This window comes from Vitis vinifera, chromosome 18 (assembly GCF_030704535.1).
Source record: "Vitis vinifera cultivar Pinot Noir 40024 chromosome 18, ASM3070453v1".
NCBI classification, from domain to species: Eukaryota; Viridiplantae; Streptophyta; class Magnoliopsida; order Vitales; family Vitaceae; genus Vitis; species Vitis vinifera.
Window position 1 is genome coordinate 6,181,747 of NC_081822.1, and position 23,120 is coordinate 6,204,866.

The following is a 23,120-nucleotide window of genomic DNA, read 5'->3' on the forward strand; positions in this document are numbered from 1 at the left end:
GTGAGATGACCATCACATTGCAGAACATAGCCATTTTATTTGGATTATCTGTACATGGTCATCCTGTCATTGGTTCTAAAGATATTGATTGGCATGCACTTTGTGAGGAGTTATTGGGTGTTCGACTGATAGAGACCGATATTTGTGGAGCATCCCTTACAGTTTGTTTTATTACTACCCATTTCTCCCACTTACCACTAGGGGTTGTAGATGAGGTCACGTTACAGTGTCATGCTAGAGCTTATCTTTTATTGTTAGTTGGTGGTTCATTGTTTCTAGATAAGAAGGAGGTTTACATCCAATTAGCAATTATACCCATGTTAAGAGATTTTGGTGAGACTACACAGTATAGTTGGGGGAGTGCGACACTAGCACATCTTTATCAAGAGTTATGTCGAGCTAGCTTAGATAGTGCAGAATCTATTGCAGGACCATTACATTTGTTGCAGGTATAACTACAAGTCTTATTAATTATGTAATTTTGTCATAATTATGTGCATTTAAACATAATTTTATTTCATTTTTAGCTATGGTCATGAGAGCGATTATATGTGGGTCATCCTAGTAGATCACTTCCTCATGCGCCAGTACCTATAGATGACAGATTCCCACCAGATGCATTAGGGAGTAGGTGGAGAGTTCCCTTATCTCATACAGACACTTCTCATCATGTGTTGGTCACATACAAAGATGAGTTTGATAGACAACGATCTGATCAGGTTTGGGCTAAATATTAGTATTCTTTAACAAGATTATTAATATTAATAATATAATTTAAACTTTATTAAATACATACTAAGATTTGAATATATCAGGTATTATAGCAGCCTTACACAGATGATATACTAGCTTTGTTTCCAAACATTTGTTTAGCTGATCAAGATATTTGGCAGATGATGTCACCACTTATTTTTTTTTTATATTGTTGAGTGGCATCGTTCTGAACGTGTGTTGCGACAGTTTGGACTCATACAGGGTATTCCTTCGACACCTCTTATAGATTTTGACCTTCACTCCATAGATCGATGAGGTCAACCTCAGTTTGATTGGAGGTTGTATCATGACTACGTGGCATTATGGGAGGCTAGGGGGGACCACATTGTCACTGCGGAGCCTATAGAGCCTCATATGGACTACCTTGCTCCGTACATGACATGGTATCGTCATATTACACGTCGTTTTATTACACTTATGGATGATTTTGGACCTATGCGGTACCAGACTAATGCCTTATCTGCCCACTTATTGGTTTGCATCACTTTAATATTATGTACATAATTGTGTATAATATTTATTCCAACAAATAATTATATATCATTTTATGTGACAATTTGAGACTATGACATCTTTCATATCTCGAGGAGGTCATGCATCGGAGGACTCTGATAGTGATGCTTGTCGCATTGGTATTGTTGATATTATTCGTATGGCCATTGATGTTATGTGCATTATTCGGGAGGATTATCGTATCCCACATGTAGAGCATGGAGGAGGTAGGTCACCAGCTCAGTCGACAATTGCTCGATCACCACTTGTTCGAGGTCGATTGACATCTCGAGGGAGAGATAGATATAGTAGTTGTCAGCCCATCACATCGTCAGTAATAACATCATTACAACTCTTTACCTTTTTATCCTCACGATTTATACAGTCACCCATCTCTTCAGACGTACCATTAATGCAGCACCCTACTTATTCAGACCTACCATCACAACAATTCTTTACCTCTTTAGACCCACTATCAGTACAACTTCCTATTTCTTTAGACTAATCTCCAATTTAGGCTTCTACTTCTTCAAACCCACCATCAGCCCAACCCCTTACTTTTTCAGACCTACCATCAGTACAACCTCCTACCTCTTTAGACCTACCTCCATTACAACCTCCTACCTCTTTAGACCCACCATCAGTGCAAATTGACACATGTACTTAGCTAGATTTACTGCCAGCCATTCCGAGGAGTAGGCGAGGCCTACGTCGACCTAGATTGCTATCTTCACCACCATTTTTATTTCTAGCTTCAGCCCCATCATATACAGATGTTCTTCATGTGTCACATGCAGTACTTATGACAGTTAAAGAAGAGCATCCAAAAAGGAAGAGAGTACCAGTTACACGTAGGTTATCTTCTTGTGGAGGCATGTGAGATTATATATGTTTTTTATTTTCCACTATATTAATGTTTAGTGGATATTTTTTGTGACTTTAATTAAACTATTAAAAATTACATTTTATATTAAACTTTTTGTAATTAATTTCATTAAATAATTTTGTAAAAAAATCTATATATGACAACTACAACTTAAGAGTATACTATTATTTTGATAAAGATAAATTGTCATAATACAAATAAATTAATATCTTAAAAAACAACAAATTAAAAATTTTAAATTAATAAATTATACAATTTTATATATTATTTATATGTTATATAAATTTATTATTTTAAGATTATTAATTTATTAATAAATAAAACATTCATTTATAATATCTTCTATTTATTAATTTATGTTTGTTAAAGTAATACTAGATTTTTAAGTTTAAATATAAATAATTTATTATTAAAGTATATATTTTTAATTTCAATAATAAATTATAATTTAATAGTTTTTAATTAAATTTGAAAGTAAAAAAAAAATTGTAATTGAAATCTCAATTATCAACTGCGGCTTAAAAGTATACTATTATTTCGATAAAGATAAATTTATCATAATACAAATAAATTAATATCTTAAAAAACAATAAATTAAATATCTTAAATTAATAAATTATATAATTTTATATATTATTTATATGCTATATAAGTTTATTATTTTAAAATTATTAATTTATTAATAAATAAAATATTCAATTATAATATCTTCTATTTATCAATTTATGTTTATTGAAGTAATACTAGATTTTTAAATTTAAATATAAATAATTTATTTTTTAAATATATTTTTTAAATTTCAATCATAAATTATAATTTAATAATTTTTAATTTTAAAAATAATTAACTGAAGTCGCAGTTGACAACTACGGTTTTAATTCAAAGTGGTTAGATGTCACAATTTTTTTTTTTTAAATGGGTCATTTTTACCTAAAACTCTTTTTTTTTTTTTTTTTTTCCTTCTTTCCGTATATGAAGTTTTAAAAATAAGTATAAATTATTTTGTAATTAAAAAAAAAAACAGTTGGAAAATTGGAAAACCCTAAACCCTCCGACACCTCGTCCTCTCCTCTGGAACACACCTCCACACTCCTTCCTCAAGGCCACAGCATCTGCAGTATTTCCTCCACGACGACTGGATTTTGCACTTAAAAAGGCTCGTGCTCTGTCACGATTTCTCTCGGCTAAGACTTCGAGATCGATCATAAAATCCTGTTGTTAGGGTTTAGTAAATCCAGAACTCAGGTTCTTCTTTCTCCTTGTCCCTAACGTTTTTTTTCGCAATTCCTAGGTCTTATATTTATTTACATATATGTTAACGTTTGGTGCTCAATGGCTTTTGGATTGCAGCGGTGGCTTCTGAGGTAGCCATGGAGGAGGACGCGAAGAACAATGAGATAATAAGGAAGTAAGTTTGGGACTTCGATTTCATGGGTTAGTTCATTTTTGTTTTAGTGATGGATTTATTATTACTATATGATTCAATTGGTTTGTTAATTTCTGGGTATAGAGAAGCTTCTCATTTAGCTGCAGTGTTGAAAGAGATGAAAGAAGGATTGGATGCAGTGAGGGGGAAAGTGCAAGCTCTTACAGCAAAGGTATTGGATTCTTTGAGCGACGATTCCCAAATTCATGTTTTTTTTTTTTTGCCAGGTTATGCTACATTATTTTTTGAATCTGTCATGCTCTGCTGCCAAATCAATGGTGGCATGTTACTCATTTAGTACTTTGAAAAAGTATATACAGTTTTAATCCTCGACAACTTCTTGTTAAATTTTATAATACAAATAAATTATTCTGCTTTCTTCTTCCCTGCAAACTCTTCATATTGTTCCTGTTTTGGGATTGAAAAAGTTGTCCTATCTCCTTCTGTCCTTATTTTAATGGATTATACGTCTGATATATTAGGTGAAAGCAGATCATTTTCCAACCGCAGATGGGATGAGCTATCTTGAGGCAAAACATTTATTGCTCATAAACTATTGCCAGTCGCTTGTCTATTATTTACTTCGAAAGGCAAAGGGTTTCTCAATTGAAGGACACCCTGTCGTTCGGAGCCTTGTAGAGATGAGATTATTTTTGGAAAAGGTTTGCATGCAAATGGATCTGGATTCCTCTTCATCAGTCTTTATACCTGATTATGGTTCTTAAGCAAGTTTTCGTGGTTCTTTCATTATAGATTCGGCCCATCGATAAAAAGCTTCAGTATCAAATCCAGAAGCTCACAAGGGTTACTGGAAATGCTGTGGAGAAAGTAGGTCCTAGTGAAAAAGATTCAGAAACTCCAAACACAGAGGATTTGTTGAAATATCGCCCAAACCCAGACATGCTGGTTAGCAAGACAGATACGACTTTTGAGGTTAGTCAAGGTGTTAAAGTATCCAAAATACAAATTGAAGGTTATGCCATTGTGTGTGTGTGTGTTTTTTTTCTGCTTTAAAAATCACTTTTCATTGGTTATTGAAAAAAAAAATCTGAATGATTTTGATTTCTAACTCATTTCTGAATTATAGGATGGTGTTGGGCCTGTTGGTGTGTATCGTCCACCAAAGTTTGCACCTACTTCTATGGAAGAGGATAAGATCTCAAAACATGAAAAAAATGCTTTGAGAAAGGAAAAAGAGACTGTAAGACAAGCTAGGCAGAGTACATATGTGAGAGAGCTGATGGATGATTTAGAGGGGAGACCTGAAGAGGTTAGTTCTGGATTGCTGCTATTAGTTTGCTAATCTTGGATGACTCTGTACATCATTATTTTATTATTGACGGTCAACATACAGGTGAGAGAAATTGTTGGAACGGAAAGTAGAGAACTTATAAGGTATAAGGAAAAGATGGAACAGCGTGCACGGCAAGAGGAGGAACTTTTTACTCGTGCTCCTCTTACGAGGATGGAGAAAAAGAAAGAGAAACACTTACGGAAGTCGAGAAATGGGTATGTACCATATAATTTCAAATTTGCATGTAGTTGGTGTGCTAAACTCTACCATCAGTTGTCTGGTAAATCATTTGAACAATCTGATGAAACTGGATACCTAGTACTGTGAAGGAGTTTTAACTTATGGTTGTTTATACCTCAGGTTGCTTGGTCTGACCGACAGTTTTTATGATGAAATCAAAACTTTACCTTTAGAGGAAGATTTTGGCGAGAAAACGACAGGTTTCAATAACAGTAGCAGTGGAGGGAGAAAATTTAAGAAGCGTAAGGTATATTGAATTGAATTGAATCTATAGAGAATGATCATATGGCATTGATTTCCTGCATTCAATGGTTTTGGATATTCTTTAGAGGGTGCTTCAAAATTTACTTTTACTGATAAACTATATAGACAGCTTGTTTGCTTTTGTGTTACATTTTTTTACCATGCATGTGACCTCTTTAAGTTTGTTTAATATGTCACATAAATACGTGGAAGTTCACACTTTTCGATAAACTGGGTAATAAATTCTTTGTCCATTTACAGAGGAGAAATTAAGGAGAACAAACTCATATGTGGGCATGGAGCAATTGGATCATGCATGGCAGCCTTGGAGGCCTCTGGTAGGGGAAATGAATTAAGACTAAAATGGTCCTGTAAAATATAATTTTGTTGTCTCAATGACATCCAGGGGATCCTCCTTTATTTTTGACTATTTTTTAGTAGTGAATTGCATTGCTATTCAAATCCTGATGCTGGTTTGGATCTAAATCCTTACCAGGACTTCAGATGTGAGATTGTTTTTGAGGATGAAATTTTGTTATCCATTTATACCATTGAGAGTGTGCTTGTTTGCCTCATTTTTAGCCTATTCATTTGAATTCCAATGTTTTTTTTCCCTTTTTAGCCCACATTCCAACTAGAGAATTTTAGGGCAAATGCTAAAGCTGCTCATTTGACTTTGAAAGATAACTTCCGTCATCATCTGATTATATTAGATTCTAAAAGAAATCAGAAATTTCTTAGTCATTAGATAACTTTAACTGGTTTTCTCAAGTATTACCTGAAGTTTGTGAATAACTGCAACATAACAGTATGCCCATTGTGGTGCGGAGAGAGTATCGCCATAATGAAGTTCTATTAATGTTGTGATCAAAACCAGGTACCATTTGCCTCTCTTGGGAACGAACACATTTTGGTCATGTTTGGAACTTGAGAATGAGGAGAGGGAATTACTATCATTTCATTCATTTTCTCATCCATTCCTATGTTTGGGGTACTCAAGTGGCTTTTCAATCCTTTTTTTCATCAGTCTCATGTCTAGGTAATTCAAGTAATAATGAAAATGGAATAAAAAATCATTCCAATGGAAATGAAATTTTACTTATAAGTGGATTTCGATTAATCTATAAATTGATGTATTTTGATTCTCACGAGGAAAGTTGTTTTTAAAAGCATTTTTTTTAAAATAAAAAAATAAATACTTGTTTGGATAAGTTGTTTTTATTTTTTTTTATTTAAAAATTATAAATTCAACTTAGATAACATAGGCTAAATCTAATTCAATTTTTATTAAAAATAAAAATTATTTTGTAATTACAAATAAATAGGTTTTAATAAATATCAATATTAATATTGCAATAAAATTATAATTTTTTTTATAAATATTGTAAAAATATGGATATTAACATTTTCATGCAAGTATAATTGATTTATTTTGTTAAAAATAAATACTAATAATTTAACCTTAATAATTGCTAATATTATTTTATTTTGAGTGAATTTAAAAAAGTTTTGAAGTGTTAATGAGTTAACTGTTATATTATATGCACATATTTAGCACTCAAGTAAAAATATAGGATTCTGAAAAAAATTTAATCTGTAATTGATTAATGAGTATTTTGAATTCCGAGTTATTATTAAAAACTAGAAGATTCATTAAATAATTAAAACATTAATTATATGTCTCACTTCATTTAGAGTTGATTTATTCAAGTGAAAAAAATCAGAAGATATAATTATGTATATGGTAGAAATAGTAAAATTATAACTCATGGATTTTGATTTATTATTTGTTGTGATTATATATACATATATAGTTACTATTTATGTTTTAAACTATTTTTAAAAATTACTACTCATTAGCTAATTCAATGTATTAAGTTTTACTTAATGTAGAGTTTATTTACTTAGTGAAAAAAGTTCGTCAATGTTTGATTACATGTAAATAAAAAATTAGCAAATTCGTTCAAAATGAATTTAAGTTTGATCATTTCTATGACCTTTTATTACTAATTGAATTAGTATTTAAACTTATTTTTAAAATTAATAAAAAATAAGAAAAACATTAATGGTCATATTGGAAGATTTTTTGTATTGATATTGAGTGGTAGAAAAAGAATGAAAAAAAGAAAGATACCGTGTTCTATTTTATTTATTTATTTATATTTTTTGTTTTATTCTTCTTATTTAAAAAAAAAATTTGAAGAAAACAATTTCCATTTATTCTTAAAAACTATTCTATATTTTACTTTATTCTTAAAAATTGTTTTTAAAGAACAACCAAACAATGTTATAAAAGTTTAAAAACAACATTTTTTTGTTTTTAAAAATAGGACATTGTTTTTAAATCATATGATTAAATAAACTTTTATTATTTAGCCAAAAAAAAACCCTCTCAAATACCTTAAATAAAAAAAAAACAATATGCAGTTTGAAAGCCTTTTTTTAAAAAAAATGAAAATAAAAAATTATTTTAAACTATATTGATATTATTCTCAATTTATTTATTTTTCCTCTGTCATTCCATTGTTACATGACATTAAAAATGAAAACAAATAATGATTCCAACATTACATTCTTAGGTGCATTCCAACACAAAAATTGGAATCATCAAATTCATTATTGTTCAAGGAGCAATGGGAATAGTAACAAATATTCATTCCCATTACCAAACATGACCTTCAAGGTAAAGAATGATGTGGCAGTATTTACAATATTATAATGAAATTCAATCAAAATATACATCTTCTAAGTAAATACTTCAGCAATTCAAGGGGCTTGCTTGGCAGGCTGAGGTATGTTGTATAGAAGAAGGCCCAACAGGAGAATCACACCACCAAAGAGAAAAAAGGGACTCAAGCTGGCACCTTGTGGGAGATATGGCAATGGAAGGCTAAGAACATAAATTGAAATTGGCACTGCAACGTACAATAGAGCACCCATTAACCAAAAAACATATAGAAACATGCACTTGAAAGCACATGGCCAGAATCGAACAAATTACACCTAGCGTAATATTGCCATCCTCACACCGCTTATGGAGGACCAAAGACTTTGGATTGCACCACTACGTCCTTATTGCATGCATTTCATGCCTACCTATCAACTTTATGATTGGATTTTCTTTCTAATAATTTTTTTTCTTTAATGGAACTTAAATAGCACTATTTACATTATGTAATTTGAATGAGTTTGGTAATGATTTTAACATTTTTAATACTTGAAAGATAAAAATTTTCAAGTATTAAAAATGTTAGAAACGCTTCCTATAATCACTGCCAAACACACTTTTAGAATGCGTTTGTTAGTGATTTTAGAAAGTGTTTTCAATATTTCTAATACTTGAAAAATAAAAAATTTCAAGTATCAGAAAAACTATAAACACTTCTTAGAATCACTACAAAAAACACTATAAGAGTGCGTTTGACAGTGATTCGAGGAAGTGTTTTTACCATTTCTAATACTTGAAATTTTTTATTTTTCTAGTATTAAAAAAATTAGAAATACTTCCTAAAATCACTACCAAACGTGTTATCCTGTTTCTCAGTGTTTGAGAGAGAGAGAAAGTGAGAGAGAGAGAGAGGGAGCGGACCTGATGCCATTGCAGCAAGAGTAGAAACTACTGCAGAGGAAATTTTTACTAGATTAAGCAATGATATGTTGAAAGCTATATTGGTAGCCAAATAAAGCAGGGGCAGCAATGGAGCTCCATCACAACCTGAAGCAACAAGCCACAAATGTAGAAGTGATAAGAATGACTTAGGATATACAACTGTAGAACGCATTAAATCTGGGTAGTTTGTTGTATTTTTGGGAGCATTCATCATCCTCCTTCTGTATTTATTTATCCTTAATTTAATACATTTGTTGTTTTTGATAAAAAAAAAAAAAAAAAAAAACACATTAAATCTGTTGTAGGGAGGGAATCAGGAGCTATTCGGAATGCCCTCTACTAGAGGTTTTATTCCTCCATTTTATCATATATGTATAAAATTAGGTCCTCAACAAATTAAGGTGCACATTAAAAATGTTACACAGATAGCATTCTACTTTAATGAAATGTATTCCAACTTTCCAAGATAAGAAAGCTTACCTGGTATATTGGATCCAATATTCAAAAAGCAACCAGCACCAGCTTTTAGGTATGAAGGGAGCTGTGGAAAAGGTATACCTCTGAAGTTTGACAGCAAAGGCAGAAGGAGAAGCACAAAAAGAGCCTACATGTCAAATAAAGTGTTAAAACTCCACAGTGGAGAATGCTCAAAGAATTCCACATCAAACAGGCATTTATGATTTGTGATTTTGTTGGCATCCAATAAGATGATTATATGACCAAAGGGTCCTGCTAATGGGAGGAATCAATCAGGACCAGGCATGCAAATAGCACTTTCAGAATTAATTTATTTATTCAAATCCCTGATAAGTGAAATGGCAAAATTAGCTAAAAACAACAAAACAGGGCCAAAAGCCACGAAAAATCTAGCAGCATCAGCAACAAATTTGACACTAGAGGTTCAGTGGCAACCATAGCATATTTGACACTACAAGCATACATAACTCAAGGATGATAACAAAAATTACTTCAAGGGTTATAGTAGTATCACTTTCATAACAACCAATGCTAAAATACGACCATATATTGACTTTTCTAGACATAAGTAACTGCACTACTTGGAAAGTTATGGGGAAGGAGGGTAGTGAGTACCCTATCAAGCCATATGAATATTACCTGGAATCCGGATCCAAAAGAATTGACAACAAATATGTCAAGAAGCTTCCCCTGTATGTTGATAAGGGGATTAATTACACACATGCACAATAACTTATCAACAGGAAAATGGATTATAAGGCTAGAAAAAGTTTACCATACCTTAAGCCGGGTTGCAGCATCAACAAAAACAAATTCCTGTTCAACATTGATTATGATTATTTTGCCCACACAAGGTACCATTAAAAATATTACTATTGTCCATTGCTATAACCTTGATAATAGATGCACCAGCTTGGAATGCACTTGAAGCTATCATTAATGCTGGCCATATAAACTCAATTCCTGACAGCATTTGATCACCATTTGACCCACTGCAGTTATGAAACACATATAACTAGTTTAAATCCACTTCACTGCAACTGAAAAGGGTAGCTACACATATTTGTAAGCATACAGTCATACTTTAAAAATTCGTTTTTGAAGGCCAGGCTTGACACACCTCACAGACCAGCACATTTCACCATTGCTTCTCTATAACCAACCAGAGACAATAAGTACCTTCTGGGAAAGCACATGATAAAATGCAAATAGGAAATTGGAATTCCATTTTACTTAATATCAGCACCGTTCAGGGCACGATATTCACCAAAAACCGAGTACATGAATTTACTGAAACTTAATCACTGAGATCTGTTAGATACAAAATTTTAAGAAAAGTAGTGCATGTACCATGATAGTTCATGACAATTCCTATTTTGGAAACTTCTCACCACTATCATGCAAAACTCTGAAATCAGAAGACAGCGTAGTTGTAGATTTTCCAACAAATCTGGACAGTGAAAGCTCGGAAACCATTGGAGGAAAATATGATAATAAAACAAAAATGAGAAAATTATAATGGGGACCCACCAATAAAGGAAATTTTGAGATATAAAAAACCAAATAAAGAGTATTAAGCTTACTTCTTGTGAAGTTGAAAATTTGAGACTAGAACGTCAAAAAGAAGTCCAAAAGTTGGTGATTCAGTAAAAGAGAATAATACTATTTGATTTCAGTGACAGATAAAGAACAGTCAGTTTTAGTTAGTTTCCTAACTGCCAAAAATTATATTTATAGGAATAGGAATAAAACAAGAACCCAAGTCAAATTACAGAATCCTTCTTAGAAGTAGATTTTTATTCAGACAACTGTCCACCCCCCCCTCCCTTTTTTGATAAATAAGAGAATGTATTAAAGAGCACAACTAATGCACAAGAGTACATAGGACGAATACAATGAACACCAAAAGGCAAAACAAAAATGAGGGGAAATAAAAAAATACTTCCTCCCTCAACAAAAACCCAACCAATCTATATAATTGACCAAAGGCATAGAAGTTTCTGCTAACCTTTGTTCTGATATTTTGCATTTTACTCATCAAGAAACACAAACATCCAGAGGTGTTTATACATAAAATATAAACAAAATGTCCATTTTATCCTAATGCCCATTATGTCTAATAACAGCTGACATTGCCTAACTTTTAGATTGGCACCTCAACCCTTCAACATAGTAAGGAAAGAGATGTGTAAAATTCATTGACATGCTAAAAGTTACAGCAGAGGTCCAAAAATTGGAGGAAAAGGAATTGAGATACCTCGCAACAGCGGTTACTACACCAGCAGCTACAAGAAAGCATCCAAGAATTTGATTGAAGGAGTATTTTCTCCCCAAAATAAGAGTAGAAAGAGCCAGCTGCCAAACCAAAAATGTCTGCAAGAGAAGGTATGGAAACCAACATTGAGGATCAAGGATGGTCAAAAGATATAGCAAGGCACTTCATTAGATTTGTTTGAGCATTAATCCAGACTGCAATATAAGCTTCCATATATCATTTTCCACAAAATTGTTTAATTGGAAAACATGTTTCTTGTCAGTGTGCAAGAAATTGCATTTATTAATAGATATGTTAGAAGAAGTAAAACTAACAAAGCTTTATCCCGACTAATTGAGGTCAGCCAAAGAAATTCTTTTCACTATTATGCTACAAGGAAGAATCTGCTGTTAAACCACATCTTCCTTCACAACCTTGAGGCTTGATCCATATTCTTTTTGGCCATTCTCTACTCCTTGTATCATCTTTAACTTGAATCACAGTGCATTGCTGGTTTTTATTACATTTTCTTTCAATTTATTGCATAGCAAAGACAAATTTAATGTGATCTTATAAATATCAGCAATTAAAAGAGCCAAAAGAGGAAAAGAAATATCAAAAGTAGATAAATAAATAAAATTGTGGCACATATAGAAAATTTACATTATTTGGGGGAGAAAAAAAAGTGTTCTAATACCTGCCCATGATGGCAGATATTCCTTACCAGAGTCCCTGAATCCTGAGTGGTGGGATTTGACAAGTCCTGTTCCTAATCACATATGTCCAAGTACATGGTACATGGCATGTTGAAAATCCTGTTCCTGATGACATGCATCCAATTGATATGTACATTTATATTCAAATTTAGAAACAAAAAGGGTAAGTAGAGGTGTAAATTTGGTTTGATATTTCCAAGCTCAGGTCTGAATACTCTAGGACCAGATCTGGCCTTCAATTCCAGCCATAGCCTTCTCCCATGGCCAAGTTCACAGTTTATGATGTAGTTCCCTTCTTTCATCTATCACAACACCCCATGACACCCAACCCACCACACACCTCTCCTGTCCCCAACCCCAAAAGTCTTCTTCTCTTTTCCTTTTCTAAAACTCAACTGCTAATTCCCTCACGAGTCCAGCCCAAAAGCCTTAAAGACTATGATTGGTCTGATTGAGACTACCCCGTTTGAGTTCAAACCTGTATAACACCAATCTAATAACCAAGTAATTTAAGGCAATTAGAAATTGAAAGGAGGAGCAACAAAAAGTTCCATTTCTGAAGGATACGAAGAAAAGAATGACTCACAACCACTAAAGAAAACTAAATTCATTCCTTTTAGCAATCTTGTTTTAGACTATTTCATACAATTAAGATTACCTGATTCAATAAGGGTATAGCTGGTCCAGGAAGCATAGCTGTAAAAAACACATAATATTCAGTATAAAGGCCCAATCAGACACAAAGAAAATAATTTGGGCATGGTTAGTAGTGCAAATGAGAACTGCTTTCTCTTTAAGAAAATAGACTTAATGAAAATGATAGAAAAACGAATTAATTGTATAAATATAATACCTGCAGAAGCCATCCCAGAAGCAACACCAAGGGCTTCTAGAATACCGATTGCCATAAAACGTGATTTTGGAAGGGCTATCATTTCATCCGTTACAATCCCCGCACGATACCGTATATATAGTATAGAAAAATAAATAGCCGCATACCTGGGCATCATACAACCGTACTTGTCAGACTTCTAAAAGCATTACAGACCAAGCAACTGACTAAATATCTATATATATCGAAGTCCAAAAGGAATGAACTATGAAAAAAAAAAAACATATGATAATGGTATCACATTTTTTTTCTTCATGAAAAAGGGTCCAGATGATCCCTGATATGCTTTCATTAGCTCCATTTCCAACTAAAATTACTTCCTATTCAATATTTCTTGTTGAAACTACGAACTTATGATTCTAGAGTTTGGAATAAAGGAAAAAGATAAGAAAGAAAATGAAAAAGATGAAATTTACCCGAAAGTAGTGAACTGGGCTAAAAAGAATGGGTATTGCTTCAGAGGAACAAGAGCAAGCTTGTAAAACACGCGATTGACAACCGCCAAAATTACAGTGATTGCCGAGCAGACGATTACTAGTCCGGTGTTGGAGGATGAAGTTTGGGAATTGTCGGCGGATGCGCGGACTCTGAAGTTGGGGGTTTTCGGTGAATTGTGACTTGAAACTCCATGGAGGGGTGATCTGGAAGGAAAATGAAGATGGTATCTAGGGTTTTGAGAAATATGCATTGAAATTAGAGGAGAGAAGGGTGAGAGATGGGCGGTGTAGGTATGAAGAGTTAAGGGTTTAGGAGGAATGACATGGAAACGGACGCAGGACACCGCGCACGAGAAGGCCATGACAGGAGACAGCGGTTGTGGCGGGTCGTCCAAAAGGTTGAAACTCCCAACTCTGCACCTGCCACTACTCCTACCTACTTTCAACCCCTCTCAAATGCCGCATCACCTATAAAAGAAAGTTTAAAAAAGGAAACTTCTCAAATAGGCAGTGCTGAAGGTCATAAGTACTGGTTACGAACTTTTAGAATCCTACCGCTGATACTTATAAAAGGATGGTTCAACCGTCTGAGGGACTTTTTTTTCCATTTATTTGATTAAACCTAATTTTAGAAATTTAGCCCTTTATTCCTTTTTGACCTCATTTTGATAAAAATATTTTTATTTTTATTTTTGTAAAAATAATAATTTTTTTTAAAACATATTATGGATATTTAAAATAATTAAAGACATTTATGCTCAAAACTAGTTAATCTTCAAACAAAAACACGAGATATGATAAATTCAATAATTTTAATAGTAAATAAATATAAAATAACTAAATATATTAATACCTTCTATCAATTATAAATTTGTTTTTTTTTAAGTAAATAAAAATAATTTTAATCTCTTAAGACTAGAGATGAATTATTATGCTCCTTAGAGCTTGTTCTTTTAAGTAAAAAAATTTAATTTCATAAGTTTCTAATGTCCTTGACTTTGTAATTAGATTATCATTTGGAGTTTATTTGACTCATGAATTCAAATCGAAGTTGGTTTATGACATAATCTATGCTAAGAAATATAACATGATTATCCACTAACTCTCGATTTCATAGAAAAAGTTAACAGATTTATAAATTAGGTCATATCATGACACATCATAATGTTAATAAGTATAGTAAATTTGTATCGTAACTAAATTTTATAACAAAAGTATTAGTGTTAGATTTTTTATATTTTTATAACCCATTGATTTTGGTGTTAAGTCATCATAAGTGTACTAATTTAGCATGGATAAATAATCATTTAGGTTTCTTATTATGCCATTTTCTAAATGACATTTGGTAAAATATCATTTTCTAAACAGGGGCTGAGCCAGACTATGCTGGGAGCAAATGGCCCCCTCAAAATTTTGAGACAAAATGCTTTTAAGTAATGAATTTTGATGCTAGCAGGCTATAGAAGAGCAATTTTGCTTCATTTTACCTCCATGAACTAAAGTTCATATGTTAGCCCCTCCCAACTCCTTCTCTAGCTCCAAGGGACAGACCTTATTCCCCACCTAATGAGAATCATGGACAGATTTATCTTCCTAATGAGGATATATCATCTCCTCCGACTTAATAAAAAACAGAATAAAATAAAATAAAGAATTCAATGGTATAAGAGTAGGGACGAAGACCAAGAGTTCTCACCCAACTCTAACCCTTTAAATTATGAATTGGTATTGGGTGATTTTATTGATAGAAATGGACTTTCAAGTAGCTTCACCTTTCGAATCTTGAGATCCAAATTGACAATTTAGGGACACTCAAAGAGTACAGGTTACCATAAATCATATAGAGTCAATAATAACAAAATGTTTGCATCCAGCTTCCAGATTAAGAGCAGGAAAGCAAATATTGATTATTCAAAATAATATTCAATAATTCCTCAAACCCAACCAATCATCCTTAAACAAGGAACCAAGACAACGTTCTGTTATTCAAGGTATAGAAATTTGTATCATGATCATGTTAAGCACTCAAAGTAGCACCCGAGTTTCTGCGGCATTCAGACAGCATGTCCATATAGAACTGGCACTTGCTGATATCACTTCCTAAGCTGTTTAAGCACTGCAAGACAAGAAAAAGAAACAGAATAAGTAACGAATTCAGCCCCCAGGGAAAGCACAACGCAACTCCATACAAAAAAGAAACAAACTATTGCAGATTTTGGCAATGTATCTTTCATGACATGAAATTTTGCCAATTAATATGGAAAAAATGTGTACATATGTATCTACAACTTAGTCTATAGCAAACAATTCAAAGAAGGCTCAAACACCCCCCAAAGTCAAAACTTCAATTTTCTTTCCCATATCTAAACCTGAATTAAAATGCAAGTTAACATGTTCATAAAGTATTCAATGATCCTCATTTGCCTGAAGCTGGGTTCCATGCTCATTTGACATTCTTAATCATTGGTAACTGTGACCCCAAAGACTGGCCAAGCTAAGAAAGAACAGAACAAACAATTAGGAGTGAAATGAAGTCAAGGGAATCATACATCTTGGAAGGCCTTGGCATGAGTACCACAGGCATCAGAACCTCCAATACTGTTGGTGGTTGGTGTAGGTGCAGCAGAACTAGAAGAAACAACAGTCTCATGTTGGATAACACGAGGACCCATCAGAGAATCCACTGCCCTGTGAGCAATGGCGCTTCCAGTACCAAAGGCCATACCTGTGCAAAGTACAAATCAACGAAGTTAATCCTAATGTACAAAAACTACAAAATCTAACCACCTCATAGACAGGCATATGTACATAACAGATGTAGCATGTAAATTTATTTTTTACATAGAGCACAAAAACTTCAACTCACCTTCTGCTATGGTGGAACCCAGACTTCCAACCACAGATCCATTTCCACCTTGAACAGGTGCCGGGGGAGGAGCACGAGCAACTGCATCAAATAATAATCAATGTATCATTTACATAAAACCTGACTTTAAAAATTGAATTCAGTGCCAAGACTATGTGAAGATAAAATCATTGAAGACTCAAAATTAGGCTAATAAGAAGACAGAGGAAAAGCATGAAGCTACCTGGCTGTGGAGGGTTACGCAATGGGGTATGTGCAGCAGGACGAGGAGCTGGCCTTCCTGCAAAAATGACATCGTGAATTTATGACTCAACCTGGCCTCAAACTCAGGCTATAAAACAAGATGAATGAACACAGGCTGGCACGCCCAACACTTTGGTGCCCCACCAACCATCAAAATTTCACCACATACAGCCTAAGAAGGAAGTAGATGCAAGCGGCCGTGATATCCAAATAGGGATTACAACTCAAGTCATCCAGGCTCAACATGATCAAAGCAGGTCTGTTAGCAGTGATATCTTAATAGACAATGAAGATTAATCCTAGTATTTCACGCAACTTCCTTCTCGAGTTTATGCAGAGCATTGACAATTTATAGCTAGTTCTTGAGGCCCCTAATCTGAGAAAAAAACTAAAATAAAATTTTGAACCTCTGGCTTTCTGATGTTTTGAACCTTTCGCTAATTGAAAGTACTGTTTTATTTGTTTTTTTTTTGGATCTCAATAAATGAGATTTCTAGATTTAAGATTTTGACTTCTATTATTTCCACAGAGTTTGATTCATACCTTCTCCCAGCATTTTCTCAGCAACCAAACGGATCATAAAAAATGAATATAAACCATCATTATAAAAAAAAAAAGGACAAACAAAGAACAAAATATAAACTAAATAAATAAATAAACAAGCATTTATATAAATCTATAGAAACGCCAGACCAATCAAAACTTCAAAATAAAACGAACATTTAACCGAATGTTTAGTCATTTTTTCATCAAACGCCCTGTAATAACTCGCTCACCGATTGAAAAACGCGAGATTTACAGGCCCTATGTAATAATAATCCAAAGGTAGAGAGAAGAAGAGAGAAGCAAGTAAGAAAGAAGGGAGAAGCCATACCTCCTGAGCTACGGCGAGGCATCTTGACAAGTTAGAGAGAGGAGCAAGGAGCGAGGAGCGAATGAACAAACAAGGTTACGATTCTTTGAGAGCTTAAAGTTTGAATTGGGGTACTTATAATCGGGTGCTGTGACGCCCTTCGTGATGGAGTCGGCGACGTAATATGACCCACAAGCCTCTCCTCTAGAAACATCTATTCTATATTTCTATGTGGGCTTTCTTCTCCCCGAAGAAACCAATACAATTGGGAACGAATCCAATGGTCTTAACTATTTTGCGATGTTTCCACACGTTGACCCTTTTAATTTATCAACAATTTAAAATTTTACTATTTTTTTAATTCATTAATAATATACATGATTAAAATATTTAAAATTTATAAATAAATTCTTTTATAATATATTTATTAAATAATATATATTAATATTATTTAATATATATATCATTTACACTTAAAATCAAAATATAAATATTAATTTTTTTCTGTGAAAGTCATCAATTATTGGTATATAAAAAATAAATTTAGACCTTCAACAACAAGATTTGAATCCAATATCATGTGTTACTTAGAGAGACTATACTTCTTATTTGTCTTGACTTTGGATTTATCGTTGAAAATAAGTAAACTGAATTTGAAGTGAAATATAAAAATAATTTTAAATTTTAAATTTATTTTCTCTTTTTATTTAATTTTTCGTCAAAGTTTCGGTAACCAAATACAGGTTGAGAGGCTGAGAGTTCATGCATACACGTAAATACGTGCATATTTAAAAAATAAATAAAAATTTAGATTAAGGATTTTAATGCAAATCTTACATGATCTGGGTAATCGAACGGCAGTGATTGAAAGTAAGTATGGCAATTTGCGTGCGTCGGCATCCGCGTGAGCATCGCCCGTTTGCCTCCCAGTCACCCCGGCTAGTTTCCTTGCCCTTTCCCACTCTAATTCTTTCCACTTTCTCGGGAAAGTTATATAATACGGGAAGGGGAAGTTATGTAATAACGGGAAGGAAAAAAACTACTGAAATTGAGTCGAAGCGATGGGGCTGGCTATTTTTTTCACGGTTTTAGCCAAGGTCTTCAATGTTTTTGCCTGGTTCGTGATTTTCTTGTTGGCCGATTACCTTATTTTGGTCGCTAAGAAATCACTGGAAAATTAGAGGAATTTTTTTAAAGTATAATGTTTTTTTTATATTGTTTTTGCTTGCCGAGGAGAGAAACGAATTTGAACTAGGAAAATTTTGCTGTATATTCGTTTCTTTTCTCACATTTTCTCAGCAACAGTCTTAATTTTTCAAGTTTTCCATAAGGATCTGTTCTAAAACCCTTTTCTCTGTTACAAATTTCCATAATTGTACATGTATTTCAAATTTTTGTTTACTTTGTGAATACCAGCAAAAACACAAGAATATTAGTGGAAATGGGTAGAAATTTATATTAAAACCACTGTTTTTGGTTTTTGGTTCTTGATTTTTGTCTTTTTTTTTTTTTCCTGTCACTTTGATTCATTATTCCTGGTGTTTTTCCCCCTTTGTTTTGCAGGCCTTCATTTGCTCTGATCTACCCCTTGTGAGTGGTTTTCTCTCTTTTCTCACCTGTTTCTCATAACATGATCAAATTACGAAATTGGCTTTATTCATTTTATCTATGTATAACAATTTTCAACTGCATATAACTGGCATTCATACCTTTTCTTCTTCACTTTTTTTTTGTGTGTAATAGATACGCTTCAATTCAGGCTATTGAAAGTGATTCCTACTTCAAGAATGAGCAATGTCTCACTTACTGGATTTTGTTTTCTCTGGCCACAATGTTGGAGTTGGTGTTTGCAAAGCTTCTCCAATGGTAATTCTAAATTATGAAGTTGGTATTATTACTATTTGCAATTCTTATATTAGGAAGAAAAATAGCTCATTACAGTATTTCTACATTTTTGGCATGATTTGCTTCCTAATGAACTCTTGTGAACATTTTTTTTTGGTTGAATTGTTGTGAAATATTTGAGGATTGCAATGTAATTATTCTGTTGAAAGATTTGCCTTTTCATTTTGTAAAAATATATTTAATCCAAGCGATGACCCTTATTCCTCAAAAGCCGAGCATTGCTTTGCATATGATGTGGTTTAGCTTCTGTTAAGAATATGCCCTTATCCTCCTACTTGCTGGTTGAGTGGGGGTTTACAAGCAATTTGTAATTCTTATATTAGGAAGAAAAATTGCTCATTACAGTGTTTCTAAATTTTTTGTTATGCTTTGCTTCCTAATGACCTGTATGAACAAATTTTATTGGTTGAAATAATTTGGAACATTTGATTTGCTTTTCGTTTTGTAAAAAAATTGTTTAATTCAAGATATGACCCTTATTGCTCAAAACACCGAGTTTTGCTTTGCATATGACATGGTTTGGCTTCTGTTAAGAATATATATGCCCTTGTCCTACTACTCGCTGGTTGAATGGGGGTTTACAAGTTCCAACATCAGGGTTTGGATCCAATTACATTTTCACATGAAAAGCTTGAGCATGTCTAGGATGGATTGGCTAAAATGAGAGGTTGGAGGAACTACCATGTCTGGTCTTTGCCTGTTCTCAAGTTCACATTTGCTTGACCTTGATATATCGCCTGGTGAGCTAATCGCATTCAGTTCCATTTCTAAATCATCTTTTTGCTCTTTTCCTACTTCTTTATATTGGTAACCTTTTATTATCCATTATTTTAATATGTTTCCTGAAACCTGTTGGCCATTTACTTTGTTATGTCTGCTGTGTTATTGGTCATTCTAAGGTGTATTTTTTTCCTGGAATATTTACATCTGCTTATTTTGCTCAAATTTTTTTTTTTTTTCATGACTAAATCTTATATCATGTATCATAAAAATTTGTTTTGCACGACAGTATTCCATTCTGGCCACATGCAAAAGGAGTGGCTACCTTCCTGTTGGTGATACATTACTTTCAGGGTGCTTCTTATGTCTACCAGCACTTTGTATCGCCATCTATTTCCGGAAACTTACAAATATGTTGCATCTTTTCGATCCTGAGGAAAAAGGATGACATATGGAGTGAGCCTGACAACTTTCTTGATGCAGCAGAAAGATATATTGAAGAGAATGGACCTGAAGAATTGGAGAAACTCCTCATTTGCCAGGTAAAATTTTAAGCTAATGTTTGTTTTTCAATAATGCAAATATGTTTGGAGGGTTGAAATATTTAAAAACTTGCATTCCTCTCAGTTAAGCCTAAAGATCTTGAATTCTCCTTGCTTGCCAACACTTGTCTGAATTAATCCTCTTCAGTAGGTGGGAAGGATCACTTCCCATTGTGACTGCTGAATAGCTCATTGACTTTGGCTTTTGTCACCTTACTCCAAGGAGCGACCATAAGATAATTTCAAGTATCATAAGCTACTTTAGCCTGTTTGGATCAACTTTTGAGAAGCCAAAAGCCTTTTTTTTTTTTTTTCCTTTTTTCTTTTAAACTCAATAAGAGCTTCTATGTCTGTTTGACCAATTTTGTTCAAAGAGCTTATGGCTTTACTAAATTTAATATAGAAGGCAAAAAAATGTTGTTTCCTGTAGAAATTCTATTTTGACTTATACAAGAAGTTCTTTGATATTTAATAAAACTTTTAAAATACCAACATTTTCCTTTAAAAATTGTGACTTTAGCTACCGCTCTAGCTATCCACTAAAGCCAAAGACGAGCTATCTCGAAAGAGGCCTTTCCGATGCTGATGCTTCAGACTTGTGTGGAGCTCTTGCCAACCTTAATCCCATTAGCATTTTTTTGTAAGAAGTTTTGGACAAAACGCTCAAATGCCATGTCAAACAATAAACTGATGTAATTTCTTTTTCTTTTTCATTTTAATAAATCTAAAACCAAACTTTCAGAGCAGTGGGCTGTACATTACTTTCTACTAGCCATAGACTGATAAGTAAATTGCTTACAGTTCATCACTGGTAAGTGCTTAGTGAGCAAATTTTTCTATATTTATTTGTGACAGGAAAATCATGAACCGTATTATCACACTACAGAAAGGAATCTTACCTTGTCAACCAGTCCAATGAAAGCTCAAAGGGAGTGGAGCTGTGCCCTTTGTCTGATAACAACAAGCAGTGAGAAACATTTAAAAAACCACCTCCAGGGGAAGGAGCACAAGGCCAAAGAAGAAGAAGAAGAAAGAGCGAATGAACTGGTGAGAAAGACCAAAGTTAAGTCTTCTTTAACACTGGACAGTAATGATCCGATGGTTTTGCTCGGCAACTTCAATGGCATTGCATTGCTCAACCTTGAAAGATTGCACAACTTTCTAACTCCTGTTGCCAGATCGATTAGATGGTATAGCTGGGAAAAACCCGAGTTTGGATGGACAAAATTAAATACTGATGGATCTATAGATCGAGGAAATGCTGGTTTTGGTGGTTTGTTTCGTGATCACAATGGTGACCCAATCTGTGCTTATGCCTCTAAAGCTCACCAGAATGATATTTTCTTAGTTGAACTATGGGCTATATGGAGAGGCCTTGTTCTTGCCTCTGGTCTGGGGATCAAAGCAATCTGGGTTGAGTCTGATTCAATGAGTGCTGTGAAAACCATCAACAGAAAGCAGCCATATAGCTCAAGAGCTGGTAGCTGTTTGAATCACATCTGGGTACTTCTAGAGAAGTTTGAGAAATACCTAGTTTCACACACATGGCGTGAAACCAACAAAGCAGCTGACTTTCTTTCAAAGATGGATCTTTCTGGAAATGATGTAGTTCTAGGGACAGCTGACTTTCCCAATGGCCTTAACAGTATTATCAAGGATGATGCTGAAGGAAGGATGTATCGAAGAGGGTAACCTCTGACAGTCTGACCCTGCTTAGCCTGAGATTTATCATTTTCAAAATTAAAAATTAAAAATTTGGAAGAAAAGAGAGAGATATGTATTGTTTAGATGAAGCAGAACGCAGAAAACTTGAATTGAAGCAACCAGGACTGTGATCCATAGAAAGAAGTAAAGGAGATGGGGAAAAATGGTATCTGGTACAATTACACGGTTTTTTGGATCAGGGGTTCATGGAAGGAATAGATCTAATTCTACTGGTTGCTTTGCATATCAACAACACTGCAGTAACCTTTTTTTTTTAGTGAGATTATGGAGTGTTTTTCTGTACTTGGATATCCATGCTCCACAAACCAGTGGTTGATTAAGTTGTTCTTCCATTCCTTAGTTGCCGAGTTACTAATTTTTCCATTGTGTGCCCAAACTTAAACAGAAATTCTAGCATGCACCTGGGGCTGTTGCCACGGGTATTTGTCCTGAACAGGAACCTTCATCTCTATATATGTAGTATAGAGGCAGGTGATGATCTTTGGTCACTGAATATAGAGCTTCATTTGCTGATTGTCATATCTG

The 23,120-nt window shown here is 33.6% G+C and overlaps 4 protein-coding genes across 4 annotated transcripts; 2 read left to right on the forward strand and 2 right to left on the reverse strand.

Annotated features, from left to right (window-relative positions):
- The first annotated feature begins 3,151 nt into the window (after nt 1–3,151).
- On the forward strand, nt 3,152–5,930 carry LOC100262552 (uncharacterized). Its single transcript, XM_010666126.3, has 9 exons — nt 3,152–3,397; nt 3,503–3,560; nt 3,663–3,750; nt 4,061–4,240; nt 4,332–4,511; nt 4,666–4,848; nt 4,933–5,087; nt 5,233–5,359; nt 5,617–5,930. Exons 2-9 carry the CDS (start codon nt 3,523–3,525, stop codon nt 5,626–5,628), a joined length of 963 nt encoding a protein of 320 aa, XP_010664428.1. The 5' UTR covers nt 3,152–3,397; nt 3,503–3,522; the 3' UTR covers nt 5,629–5,930.
- A 1,968-nt stretch (nt 5,931–7,898) lies between these two features.
- LOC100267712 (protein CLT2, chloroplastic) lies at nt 7,899–14,286 on the reverse strand. The gene is made up of 10 exons (XM_002283691.3): nt 13,721–14,286; nt 13,266–13,411; nt 13,071–13,108; nt 11,700–11,815; nt 10,335–10,434; nt 10,223–10,258; nt 10,082–10,132; nt 9,446–9,569; nt 8,945–9,070; nt 7,899–8,270 (listed from the first exon to the last, which is right to left on the reverse strand). The coding sequence occupies exons 1-10, from the start codon at nt 14,101–14,103 to the stop codon at nt 8,122–8,124; spliced, it is 1,269 nt and encodes a 422-aa protein (XP_002283727.1). The 5' UTR covers nt 14,104–14,286; the 3' UTR covers nt 7,899–8,121.
- Nucleotides 14,287–15,548: 1,262 nt separating this feature from the next.
- On the reverse strand, nt 15,549–17,956 carry LOC100259159 (uncharacterized protein C6C3.02c). The gene is made up of 5 exons (XM_002285599.4): nt 17,725–17,956; nt 16,831–16,887; nt 16,608–16,688; nt 16,291–16,466; nt 15,549–15,857 (listed from the first exon to the last, which is right to left on the reverse strand). Exons 1-5 carry the CDS (start codon nt 17,744–17,746, stop codon nt 15,759–15,761), a joined length of 435 nt encoding a protein of 144 aa, XP_002285635.1. The 5' UTR covers nt 17,747–17,956; the 3' UTR covers nt 15,549–15,758.
- Nucleotides 17,957–18,580: 624 nt separating this feature from the next.
- On the forward strand, nt 18,581–22,934 carry LOC100264337 (uncharacterized). Its single transcript, XM_002285597.4, has 5 exons — nt 18,581–18,820; nt 19,267–19,293; nt 19,447–19,569; nt 20,618–20,870; nt 21,726–22,934. The coding sequence occupies exons 1-5, from the start codon at nt 18,765–18,767 to the stop codon at nt 22,560–22,562; spliced, it is 1,296 nt and encodes a 431-aa protein (XP_002285633.1). The 5' UTR covers nt 18,581–18,764; the 3' UTR covers nt 22,563–22,934.
- Nucleotides 22,935–23,120: the final 186 nt, after the last annotated feature.

What these genes read in the sequence shown, in the direction of transcription:
- LOC100264337 (XM_002285597.4), top strand. Translation starts at nt 18,765, where the DNA reads ATGGGGCTGGCTATTTTTTTCACGGTTTTAGCCAAGGTCTTCAATGTT. An exon ending in TTTGCTCTGATCTACCCCTT is followed by an intron (nt 19,294 to 19,446) that starts GTGAGTGGTTTT and finishes TGTGTGTAATAG; the next exon opens with ATACGCTTCAATTCAGGCTA. An exon ending in AGAAACTCCTCATTTGCCAG is followed by an intron (nt 20,871 to 21,725) that starts GTAAAATTTTAA and finishes TATTTGTGACAG; the next exon opens with GAAAATCATGAACCGTATTA.
- LOC100259159 (XM_002285599.4), bottom strand. Translation starts at nt 17,746, where the DNA reads ATGCCTCGCCGTAGCTCAGGAG. An exon ending in GCCTCGCCGTAGCTCAGGAG is followed by an intron (nt 16,888 to 17,724) that starts GTATGGCTTCTC and finishes TCATTTTTGCAG; the next exon opens with GAAGGCCAGCTCCTCGTCCT. An exon ending in ATGCCAAGGCCTTCCAAGAT is followed by an intron (nt 15,858 to 16,290) that starts GTATGATTCCCT and finishes CTTGTCTTGCAG; the next exon opens with TGCTTAAACAGCTTAGGAAG.
- LOC100267712 (XM_002283691.3), bottom strand. Translation starts at nt 14,103, where the DNA reads ATGGCCTTCTCGTGCGCGGTGTCCTGCGTCCGTTTCCATGTCATTCCT. An exon ending in CTGGTGCATCTATTATCAAG is followed by an intron (nt 10,259 to 10,334) that starts GTTATAGCAATG and finishes AATGTTGAACAG; the next exon opens with GAATTTGTTTTTGTTGATGC. An exon ending in ATGCTGCAACCCGGCTTAAG is followed by an intron (nt 10,133 to 10,222) that starts GTATGGTAAACT and finishes ATCAACATACAG; the next exon opens with GGGAAGCTTCTTGACATATT.
- LOC100262552 (XM_010666126.3), top strand. Translation starts at nt 3,523, where the DNA reads ATGGAGGAGGACGCGAAGAACAATGAGATAATAAGGAA. An exon ending in TGAGATTATTTTTGGAAAAG is followed by an intron (nt 4,241 to 4,331) that starts GTTTGCATGCAA and finishes CTTTCATTATAG; the next exon opens with ATTCGGCCCATCGATAAAAA. An exon ending in AGACAGATACGACTTTTGAG is followed by an intron (nt 4,512 to 4,665) that starts GTTAGTCAAGGT and finishes TCTGAATTATAG; the next exon opens with GATGGTGTTGGGCCTGTTGG.